The sequence below is a fragment of the Tenrec ecaudatus genome, chromosome 6 (genome assembly GCF_050624435.1).
Source record: "Tenrec ecaudatus isolate mTenEca1 chromosome 6, mTenEca1.hap1, whole genome shotgun sequence".
NCBI classification, from domain to species: domain Eukaryota; kingdom Metazoa; phylum Chordata; class Mammalia; order Afrosoricida; family Tenrecidae; genus Tenrec; species Tenrec ecaudatus.
The window spans coordinates 113,480,247-113,491,867 of NC_134535.1; the positions used below are offsets into that span (position 1 = coordinate 113,480,247).

At 37.6% G+C, this 11,621-nt stretch overlaps 1 protein-coding gene across 1 annotated transcript; it reads left to right on the forward strand.

Moving 5' to 3' along the window:
* The first annotated feature begins 5,969 nt into the window (after positions 1 to 5,969).
* On the forward strand, positions 5,970 to 11,351 carry RERGL (RERG like). Its single transcript, XM_075553070.1, has 5 exons — positions 5,970 to 6,021; positions 6,984 to 7,040; positions 7,973 to 8,046; positions 9,151 to 9,299; positions 11,069 to 11,351. The coding sequence occupies exons 1-5, from the start codon at positions 5,970 to 5,972 to the stop codon at positions 11,349 to 11,351; spliced, it is 615 nt and encodes a 204-aa protein (XP_075409185.1).
* Positions 11,352 to 11,621: the final 270 nt, after the last annotated feature.

Sequence of the window (11,621 nt, forward strand, 5' to 3'; positions counted from 1 at the left end):
TATTTTCCCCAGAAAATAACCAATAAAGTGTGACTTTATCTGACCTCTGCCTAGACAAAGAAAAACTACCATGAAGGAGAGGTCAAACAAACATCTACTCTGCATCTGATGATTGTTTCTCCAGGAACCCACTCCCAAGGTACCATAATAAATTTATCCACATTATAAACTGGTGTGTATCCAATACAGTTACAATGATCAAGTCCATAGCAGATATTCAGTGATGTCAAAGTAAAGAACTCTTCTTTGGGCTGACAGAGCACCTTGACAATAGAGTAGTTGTGTCTTACAAAAATTGAAAGAATAATACAGGTTATATGCCCAGTTTAGTTGTGCAGATCATTGTCATGCACATGTATGTCCCCAATGTAACATGTGTCCTTCAGCAAAGAGATAACTACCTTCAAGAAAAACAGCTGCTCTCTCTGAGGACAGGCAAGATACACGGAGGGTCTCAAGCAGAACTTGGGTATAAGAAGAGGGTTTCAAGTGACCTCTGAACAATTCTGAAAAGAGCCTCTAGGTTGGTCAAAATGCTGCTCTACTCTCCATCCCCTGGCCATGCATATTTAAACTCTCCGAATTAAAGTTTTAAGTTCCAATAAATGGTTATGTATCATTTACACTCATAGATAGCCTCATTATTTTATATCAACCTTGAATCATAAGAGGTAAACACTTCTGAAAGGAAAAAAAATCTAGCCTTATTAAATAGCTATCATGGAGTATGGCATGGCAGTTGGCCTGACTCTCCCATACCAGTATCTAAGGTGTCTGTGTGGTGTTTTGGGTTTGTGGATACCCTTGTGTTTATCCCTTATAGTTTTGGGAACATCCTTATCTGAGTCTAGAGCAACGGTTCTCAACATGTGTATCGTGACTCGTTTGGGGGTTGAATGACTCTTTCACCAGGGTTGCCTGATTCATAACTGTAACAAAATTATATTTATGAAGTAGCAACAAAAATATTTTTATTGGGGGTGGCGGTGGTCACCACAACATGAGGAACTGTATTAGAGGGTTGCAGAATTGGGAAAGTTGAAAAACATTGGTCTAGAGGCTGCTAGCTACTTTTCACTAGAATTTGGGGATTTTTCATTTTTTAATTGAAATCACTGTAGTCTCGTGAGATAGTTAATGTTTATTGTACCAACATTGCCAAAGAACACATGTGGGATTAATTGAAGGGCGGAGAGATAAATGGCTCCACAAGCTCTGCCTTCTTGTCTCTTGCCCTTTGATCATCAGACCAGTGTGCAGCTGCCTGGCTTGTTCTGTGCCTGAATTTGCAAGCTACGCTCTCTGTGGGACACCTAACCCATGGACTGTGTCGCTGTAATATGAGGTTCCTTCAAAACCTGCTTCGCCACACCATTGGAATTTACATCTCTTGAGCTGTGGACTCTCAGACCCTGTCATCTGGCTGACTGTTGGTGACTGACTTGCTATTTCCTGCCTGTGCCCGGAAAGCCTGCATTGCTCTACAGAGGACTACCCAGTGGCCCTCAAGACTTGAAGGACTGCCAGTGTTTCACAGCTGTCTCATGGGAGTGAGTAGTACTGAGCCACTTGTACTGCTTTATAGATTTGTTAACTGTTTATTTCTTGTTATCTATCTATCTATCTATAATTATTAGTATTCTGGTTTTGTTTCTCTAGAGAACACTGTCTAACACATCTCCTGATGTGACTTCATTTTGCTGGATCTGCCCATTCCTATGCTTGGGGACAGACTTTTTTTTCCTTCTAATTAGATAACTTATTTTCCTGGTCCAGGTGTCCTGTGTGGACTTCCTGAGTCATCCCTGGTATTCCTCACATGGCTGCTTATGAGCACTCCATTCAAGGAAATTTCTCTTTAGCATCAACTCCCCAAACACAGATCCCAAACTCAAAAAGGCTCTGCACTTGCTCTCACAGTTTAGTTCCTCTGATGCTGCAGCTGTTCCATGTCAAAGACACTCCACGGTTACTCATCAAGTAACCTTTAGAAGTCAGCTACCCAGGAAGTCAGAAAAATTACTTGGAGTAGGAACAGAGAACTCACCATCCCTCCAAAAGTGCCAAATGAAACCTCCCAACTTCTAAAGGGCTGTCTCACTTCATGTGGTAGTTACATACTCTGATGTCAATTTGAGAGGATGACAAATGAAGGGGTGGAGTCTGGCCTGTTAATCAAGATATAACCAATGAGGCCTCTGTGTGGGCATGGGCTTCTCCTGAGAATTCTGGAAACTCCCGATTTTTCCTCCTTGGAGGCAGGAGATGCTTCTTTCTTTTGCTCACTCCTGGAGATGATGCTCTACTGACAAGACACATGGCCCTATGCCATGGGAACTGGAAGAGCCACATGGACCTGCCCTGATGCAACCAGACCTCTGGAGCCAGAGAAGCCATGTAGAGACCCCTGCCAGCGCTGAGATGCTTAAAATGCCACTGGATCCAGAAGACTTCCAATCCACTGGCCTGTGATCTTCCTGCATTCAGGAAGTCTGAAGAGGAGCCTGTGTTTCAGGAGTCTGAAACTTGTGTTTCGTGAGTCTAAAGAGGACCTTATAGATTGGTAACAGGTATATGGGCTAATATTGGACTTGATCTAGGCTGGGCTGGGATGTTTTCTCAATATTCAATTTCTCTTGTATATAAACCTCTTTCTTATTCATGCATGATTCTCTATGAATTTGTTTCTCTAGTCTACCCAGACTACACGTTCTGAAGGTCTGGGTCACCCCACCAGGCAAGCAATCATGGCCAGCTGAGGAGTTCACCGAAGGCAAAGGTAATACAGAATGGGTAGGAGAAGAAGGTAGTTCTACCTATCAGTTATGACCACAAGACCAATTACCACAAAGTGAGGTTTGTGATTCTCAGTTTATCTTCTTTATATTTGCTTATTGGCTATCATTCCTTTGTTCATGTATGATGCACCAGATACAATTCAATTCAGTGTGTTTTCACTTATATATATGATAGCTGTTTGCTGTTAGGTGTAAGTGGGACTTCATTAATATATGTAAATTATATACAGTTAAAGAATTGTGTATAGGTGCCAAATAGCAAGGAGTAAACTGTGATAAATAGACTTATTGTGCCACCCTGGCCAATAAGAACATATGAGATTAATAAACTCATAGTTTGATTGGAGGGCAAAGAGATAAATGACTTGGCAAGCCCCACCTCTCTCTCTCTTGCTCTGTGATCAGACCAGCATGCGGCTGCTAGTTCTCTGCCTCAACTCATGGGTTACACTACCTGTCAGACTGCCAACCTATGGATTGTGTCATTACAGCTTGAGGTTACTTCAAGACCTGTTTTGCCACGCTGCTGGTGTCTGCATTGCTTGAGCTTGAGGCTGTCAGACCTTGTCACCTTGCTGACTGTTGGTGACCCATCCTGCTGTTCGCTGCCTGTGGTTGGACTGCTTGCATTGCCCTAAGAAAGATTCAGCTGTCTGCTTCCTTGACCTTTGATCCAGCAGCTCTCATGAATTGAAGGACTTCCAGTCTATTAACTGTTCCATGGACGTGAGTTGAACTGAGCCCTCTATGTTGCTGTGTGGACTAATTGGGTGTTATATTACTTTGTGCTATATCTATCTTTCCTCGTATTTATGTATAAAATCATAAGTGCATTGGTTTTGTTTCTCTAGAGAACCCTGTCTAACATACTTTGAGAGACCCCTGTTGGCTGCTTCCAGAAGCTTTTCATGAAACCTATTTCTTGGTCGACCACTATGAGTCTCTTGGCCACCGTGACACCCTTGTGCAGTGTGTTGATACTGAGGAGTTCCTTGACTCCAGCACTCGAGCAGAAGGTGCAGGATTAGAAACCCTGCACCATTACCAAGCCTATTAGGGTTTTTCCAGCCACCACAAGTGCTCCCACGTACATCCCATTATTTGGTAAAGGGAGAGGCATTAGCCATGAAGTCCCAGGGACTCCAACCTTCAAGAGATCCAAGAGGAGGTCCAGCCCTTCCTTCACAATGAGAACCAGTTTTCTCTTAAAATAATTGTTGAAGGAACTCTGAGGAGGTCCTTGACTCTATCCAATCTTCCCAGACTGGAGTGAGTTAGTCAGGAACAATCTAGAGGTCCATCAGCTAGCATCCATTACTCGGTGTGACAGTGCCTCATCTTCAACATCCAGGATTCCCAACCACGTGGCCAGGCCTGAGAGCACTTTGTGCTCAACATACCTAACTCACCCTGGGAGGGTTTGCTCCAACTTTTATTTGGCTTTCCTGGCCTACCCGTGGTTACCAGGCATGTCCCCCAGTATACCTTGTACAGAATGTTTTGAGAATATATGCATGCTGAATGGGGTCTTCTGCATTGGCTGGGTTTGGTGGAGTGATTACTAATGTTTAGTACCTACATTGCAAAGTGGACTGGAAGAGAAAACCATGCCACCTTTTGTTGACCCCAACAGGGAGGGGGGCAAGCTACCAGTCACCATTAGGGGTTATATTCCTTCAGTCTGACTGGAAACAGTGATGATATATCTGCTGGACTTGTGTCCTGGTTTATGTTCATTCTGGCACTATCTTCAAGCACATAAATAATACCCCCAAATCCAGCATAGGTTGAAGCAAAACGGGCAGAGAGACATATCAACTGGGAATAATGCAACCCAGAACTCCTTAAAGGTCTTGGTATCCACTGCTCCATTTTTTCATCCTAGCAATGTTCTTACTGAAATTGCTATTGTTACTGTTCTATTTTTCTCTTAGTATACTACAAACTCCATGATTGTAGGAAATTCATTTTTGAAGTCACTGAGTTTATAAACTCAACATAGTTTTAGAATAAATTAACATTTAAGAAATGCTTGTTAAATAAATATAATTTATTTGCTATTTTTTCAATCTGGAAATGGGACTGTCTTGCCTCAATTTAGTACACAAGAAGTTGAAGTCTTTTCTCAACTCTCAAACCTACCTAGAAGTCAAATCCTTGCTCTCTCAACTCTCATATATATCTATAGTAAGACATATAGATGTGAGAAAGAAATGAGAAAATTTTGAGTAATAAACCAAATGATGACTCACCATTTTATGTTATAAATTTAACCACTTTATTGTACAGCAGGAGTGAATGATGCCAAGATACTGCTCCAAATTTTTCTCTTTTTTTCTTCTCCTTTTGTTTCTTAATACAAAAATACTGCAGAAAGAAACACGTCACATTTATGTACTCCTCTTCAAAGAACATAAAATTTCTTTATTCACCTTCCCTTCCCCTCCAACCCCCCAGGCCCCTGCCCAGGAATCTTATCATTTCCTCTTGACTTAAAGCAGAAACAAACAGAAACAACACTTAATAACTTTAATGAAGGAGAAACTTAAACATTCAAATTCTGTAATGCCTGTACTTTTCTTTGAATGTTTCATGATTCAAAAATATGATCTGGATATCTATTTGCATTGTCATTTTTAAACAAATAAATTCTAGGTAATTCTGTTATTGCTGCTTCATTTCTTTATATTATTATGTTCATCTACACACCCATCCACAGCTTTTGCCTTGTACATGAAAAACTCTAGAAGCTCTAGGATCAGATTAATAGAAAAAGCAAAAGGAATCCAATCAAAGGGACTTTATAGGCTGTTTATTTAGTCACTCATTTTTTAAAAAATGAAAGACCATTTCCTTAGGCCCTTGGGAAAGGCAGATTCAGGTATACAGAAATGATGAAGTGGTAGCTCACCCTCTCTGACAAGTACATAACTATTGACTTAAAAAGCTTTAGCTTCTAAATAGGAACTCCGATGTTTATCATGGAAAATGGACTATGTTGAAAAATACTTTTGGGAAACACTTTTAAAGTTATTATTGGATGGCTAGACTATGGGGAGGAGTTGACCTTAAGATATTGGACAAGCAATAAAAAGGAATTCGAAAAGTCCAGCTTGGCTAAATTCAGCATCGTTCCAGAAGAGAGGACTGAGCAAGGAGGAGAGAAGCAGGATGAATGGTGTGAAGCTGGCTGTCTTGGGTGGTGTAGGAACAGGCAAATCTGGTGAGTGGTGATGCTTTCTATGGTATAGGAAGATAAAAAGAGGGATACTGTAAATATACACGTGCACATGCACACCGGCATAGATGTGAAAATATTCTTCAAGAAATGACATCCATATTTTATTAGCGCTTTTATTGTTATAACAAATGACTATACTTACAAGCAAGTTGTAGCAAGACATTTGAAATATTAATGTCTTACTCCACTAGTGTTAAAACTTCATAGGACTCATAGAAATCTGCGTGAGCCCTGTATAACCTAAATGCGACCCCCACACTCCTGACCGCAAGCCCACCAATGAACAAACAATGACCCTGAAACAAAATGAAGCTTTCAGAGATGAAAGAACTTTGAAGTGGCATGGCTTTTTTGACCTGGGATTAGGTACTCTGATGTCAAAGTTCCTTCCCTTTTTTGCCATGTTGTCATGGTGATGAAGATGCTACCACTGCAGCCACCTGAGCTAACTGAATTTTAATATCTGGTCAGACTCAAAAACTATAATCAAACAACCCCAGGCTTGGGGTTCGCCCCCTTTTTTCTTGGATGTTGAATGCACCAACTAGCAATGACAGCATACCCTTAAACGATCGCAAATGCTCAAGTGTCTCCTTGTCACTCTTGTCATGTGTCTTGTCAAAAAGCAAACAAACATGCTATCGTGATTGCATCTCAGGTTGAATCAGAAATCTGTTTCTGTGGCAAAAGGTAAGTTTCCTTCTGTATTTGTGCTCGAGTTAATTCCACAGTAATTTCATTGTACAGTACTGTAAGATCACTTTCTTTTTAGCATTCTAATCATTAGGGGTGTATTTCATTTAAATAGTTAAGATCAAATTTAGGATAGTCTTAGGGTTTCATTAATTCTTAGTGATTTTTATTCCAAGTTATATCTCATTTCAAATAAGTAAATTATATTTTAAAACAGAAAGTATCCTAAATAAATCTTGTTTAATTCACAGCCCTTACAGTAAGGTTCCTTACCAAGCGATTCATTGGAGAATATGCCTCTAATTTTGGTAAGTCCTTACTCTACACTTTTTTTTCACCTAGAAATAGTAGCAGTATAATTAAATTGCAATTAAGCTCAGAAGTATTTTCGTAGGTTCTGCAGTTTTTATGCTCTTCTGCATTTTTATTTACGCATTCTGGCTTGAAATGACACAGTCGGCACTGTATTTGAGTTGAATATTGTTTTATGAAATAACTCACTCAATTTGATGTTAAATTAGTTAGACTAGATAAAGTTAGTGAGATGCCAGCAAAAAAAGAGTGCAATAATTTTAAAGCATGGTGAGATATGATGATTTTTTAATTAGTAGAAATTCTGCATGTTTGAATACTAATATAAATGAAATGCTAAAGAAAAAACATTTCATGATGCAGAAGAGAGATATAGAAATGTTGGGCTCTTGTTTCTCAGTGGCTTATAGGAAATGATAACTAGTCAACGGTGAATAAATTGAACTTACATTTGAACACAGATAAGTCAGCTACCAAAGAATGAAAGATAAGTATATGAACATGAAAGGTAGGTTGCAATAAACTTTACAGAAAAGAAAAATGACCACCAAACTCACTGCCATCACGTTGGGTCCAACGATTCCAACTCCTGGCAACCCCATGGGGCAGGCTAGGACTGCCCCTTGGACTATTCACTCTTTACGGGAGCAGAAAGCCAGCCATTCTCTTGGTGGTTTCAAACATGTTTCACAGACCAATGCGTGACCATTACACCACTTGGGGCCCAAATATAATGGTGAGACAATTGATAAAATACCACACACGTATGAGTAAACGTGAGCAGACACAGTTTCCCAGCAGCAAACAAAAGTTACCTTATTATCTCAGGAAAATTTGGCTGGCAGAATTTGCCAGAATATAATCCACATATGAGTACATATTTTTCTGATGTAGTATTTCTATATTGACCATATGCTTATTTTTGCAGAATCTATCTACAATAAATATTTAGATTTCGAAGGAAAGCAGCTGAATCTGGAAATACATGATCCTTGTTCTCAAGTAAGTAAAGCAAAAAAACATTTTTGTTCTGCTTGTTTTTCATCATGACTTGAAGATTAGAAGATAGAATGTGGAAACTTGCCAGCCTTAAAACTGAAGTCTCCAGGGTCTTCTCCTTTATTAAAGTCTTAAGAGATCATCTTAGTGCTACAACTTCGATTCTCTGGCATTTCTGAAATTGGTTTAAAAATAATCACTTTTTAAATATACCACTTAAAAGCAATAATAATCAAAATTCATAGTGTACTTGTGTTCCTATCTGGTCTGCTGCAATCTGAATAGTTTAATGATTTGTTGAGTCAGTTTATATTTTTAGTAAGTTGCTAATCACAAGTCCAGCAGTTTGAAGTCACCAGCCACTCCATGGGGGATGCAGGTGGGTGTTGCTGCCCATAAAATTACTGTCTTGGAACTCACAAGGGCAGTTCTACCAGGTCACTATGCGTGAGAATTGACTTGTTCCCCGTAAGTTTGTTTTTGGTTTGGTGCTTGTAATTAAATTAGTCAGTTGTCTGTAGACTGTAGCTAATGAAGATTTTGAATGCAAACTTCGTTATCCACTAAAATATAAAAACGTTTAATTATTATTAAACAAAATTACACAAATAAGCGAGTTCAATACAATTCCATGGGTCAGATTATTATTCGGTAAGAAAAATCTTCCTTAAGCCTTTTCATCTGATTTTTGTTACTGATGCAAATAGAGCTACACATATCAATAGATATTCCATTTATTAAAAGTAGGAGGAAATGTATCTTTTGAAAATATATATGTGAACATTAGTTCAAAAAGTAATGATTATAGCTCATCATTTTTTCAGAAAGACATACAATTTCTTAGAGAAAAGCCATGAAATTGTTTAAATATAATTTTATTATACTTTCTCTTTATATTTCAAAATTTAATCATTTTTAAAAAGAAAAAAGACAATGAGAATTACATTTTAGATTAGAAAATAACACTGCTATACTATTTTCTCTGGGCATATTATATTTATTAAAATCTCTTCCAGGTATAATAGGTCTCCATTAATTAACCACTTAAAATGCAAAATACAAGCGTGTCATGTCTCTCTATTTGCACTGTGCTTGTTTTATTTTCAGCCACAGAGAGCAAAATTCTCCCTCACGAGTGAATTCCATTGGGCCGATGGCTTTGTCATTGTGTACGATATCAGTGACAGATCATCTTTTGCTTTTGCAAAAGCACTGATCTACAGAATTCGGGAGCCACAAAGTAGTCATTGTAAAAGGTATGATCTTTTTCATTTCTTTCTCCTTTCCTTTTAGTAAATCATCATATAGCTAGTTGTAAGCATCATTAGGAAGAGTTTAATACAGTCTTCCAATTACAAAATTTAACAGCCCTGAACAATTCACCTTCCCATTCCACAGGAGTTACACATGTAGTAAAAAGAATAAGATGAGAATACTTTATATTCTAGCTGACATAAACAGTTACTTGCTTTAGGTGAATGGCTATTTTTACAAGACAGCTCCTATTGTTAACATGACACTCACTTGCAAAATAACGGTCTCCATACACAAGATAGTTCATTTCCAATTTTTTCCTTTTGATTCCCAGAGAAATGATAAAGATACTAAATAAATCCAGATTTATTACATTTGGCATCCTGTGAAATCCAATTTCTAGTCATTGGGTGGGTTCAATCTATTGATACCAAACAGGATGAATAATCAAACTATTTACAATATCCCTGTGTGAGGACACACTTGTGTTCATTTCACATCCCCAAATAAAGAGATGGTTAACAACTCTGCATTGTTAATAGGCTTGGTACAAGTGATTGAGAAAGAATGAAAAACTGAGCTTTAAACCATTGTCAATTACTAGATAAAAGTTTAAGCATCTGAGGTTTCCCATGTAGTTTTTATCTTCTTTATTGTTTTAGCCATTCTCTTAAAGTTTATTTTTGTTCAACATGCTGAGGTAAGCTAATCTTTGTGCTTGTCTTAACCCGAATTTTGCCCTTAGAGACAAGAATAAAATTTATTTGATATTCCACCAAATCAAAAGAGTTACTTAAGGACACTTAGAAACTTGAAATATAAAACATTTGAAAATTTTTCATGAATGCTTCTAAATATATTGACTAATTCTAGAGGATTTTCCAGTATCAATCTTAGGCTAGGAGAGGAAAATATAGGCTTGTTTGTAAAATTACATCTCATACATGTGGCTCACCCTTTAAATAAATTACATTTACACTCCACCATTTATACTCTACAGTGATTTTCTGAATTAGTAGGAAAATATCATTGACACAAAAATAGTTTATTACATGAAATGCTTTTTCTTTAACACTCACATTGACTGTCATATGAATTAAGCCATTTTTTGAAACAAATCTCTCTTAGGTAGAGTTGAAGCCTGCATTTACCCATTTTATTCATAGTTTAGCATAGTTCCATGTCAAGTAAGTGCTGATTGTCTCACTGTAGTCTCCAAATAAAATTATTTTTTAGTAGTGGTTTGGTATAAACCAGGGAAAGAATATTTGCTGAAGACATCATTTTAATAGAGAATCTTTTTGTTGCATAGAAAATTATACAAGGTCACAAGACTGTAAACATTTCCTTAAAGCGGGTTAAAATAGATAGAAAACAACAATGAATATTGAAAAATATTTTCCATAGGAAAATTAGATCTAAATGGTTCAATTACAGTAATTATATACCCAGGGATATCCTTAAGTCTTTACAACTGATAAGAAAAACAAAAAATAATGTTGAGTAAGCATTTTCCATTAGCTGTCACTCTGGTAGTTATTCTTTAATATCTCATTCACTATCATTTCAATTAAATTTTTGAGAAATCTGCAAAAGGGAAATGACTTTACAGTTTCTTATCCATAAGGAAACTCACCTAGCCATAAACAATTACACTGTAAAATTACATACTCATGCACATTTATTGCTTCCCTTTGATCAATAGTCATAAACATACTTTCTATTTTTTAAATTGTTTTTAAACCAATCTTACTATGAATCTATGTTTCAGAACTGTGGAATCAGCAATGGTTTTGGTTGGCAACAAGCAAGATCTGTGCCATGTGAGAGAGGTTGGCTGGGAAGAAGGTCAAAAGCTGGCACTAGATCACCGGTGCCAATTCTGTGAGCTGTCTGCGGCAGAGCAGTCTCAGGAGGTAGAATCGATGTTTCTCAAAGTTATCAAGGACGTCCTGACAAACTTCAAACTCAAAGAAAAAAGAAGACCAAGTGGATCCAAATCAATGGCCAAATTAATCAATAATGTATTTGGAAAGAGAAGGAAATCTGTGTAGGGGATTTGTCATGTCACGGAATTTTAAATAGTCACATGATAAATAAATTTACCCACGTGTATTTATTTATTTATTTTTTTAATGAAAAGAAATCTCTTGGAGATTTGAAATAATTGAACATGAACCACAGCTGTGCTTTCGAACATAAAGTTTCTTTTGCTGTTTCTTGGTGTACGAGCTGCAACTCAGCTTGACATTTGACCTTTCATTTCCTACACAAAATAGCACTCAGTTTAGCCTATGGTTGGGTTATCGGCTACTTAATCTTGC

Excerpts from the sequence above, each read along its gene's own strand:
- RERGL (XM_075553070.1), top strand. The coding sequence starts at position 5,970 with ATGAATGGTGTGAAGCTGGCTGTCTTGGGTGGTGTAGGAACAGGCAAA. Across the intron at positions 6,022-6,983 it reads TGTAGGAACAGGCAAATCTG|CCCTTACAGTAAGGTTCCTT; the intron begins GTGAGTGGTGAT and ends TTTAATTCACAG. Across the intron at positions 7,041-7,972 it reads AGAATATGCCTCTAATTTTG|AATCTATCTACAATAAATAT; the intron begins GTAAGTCCTTAC and ends TTATTTTTGCAG.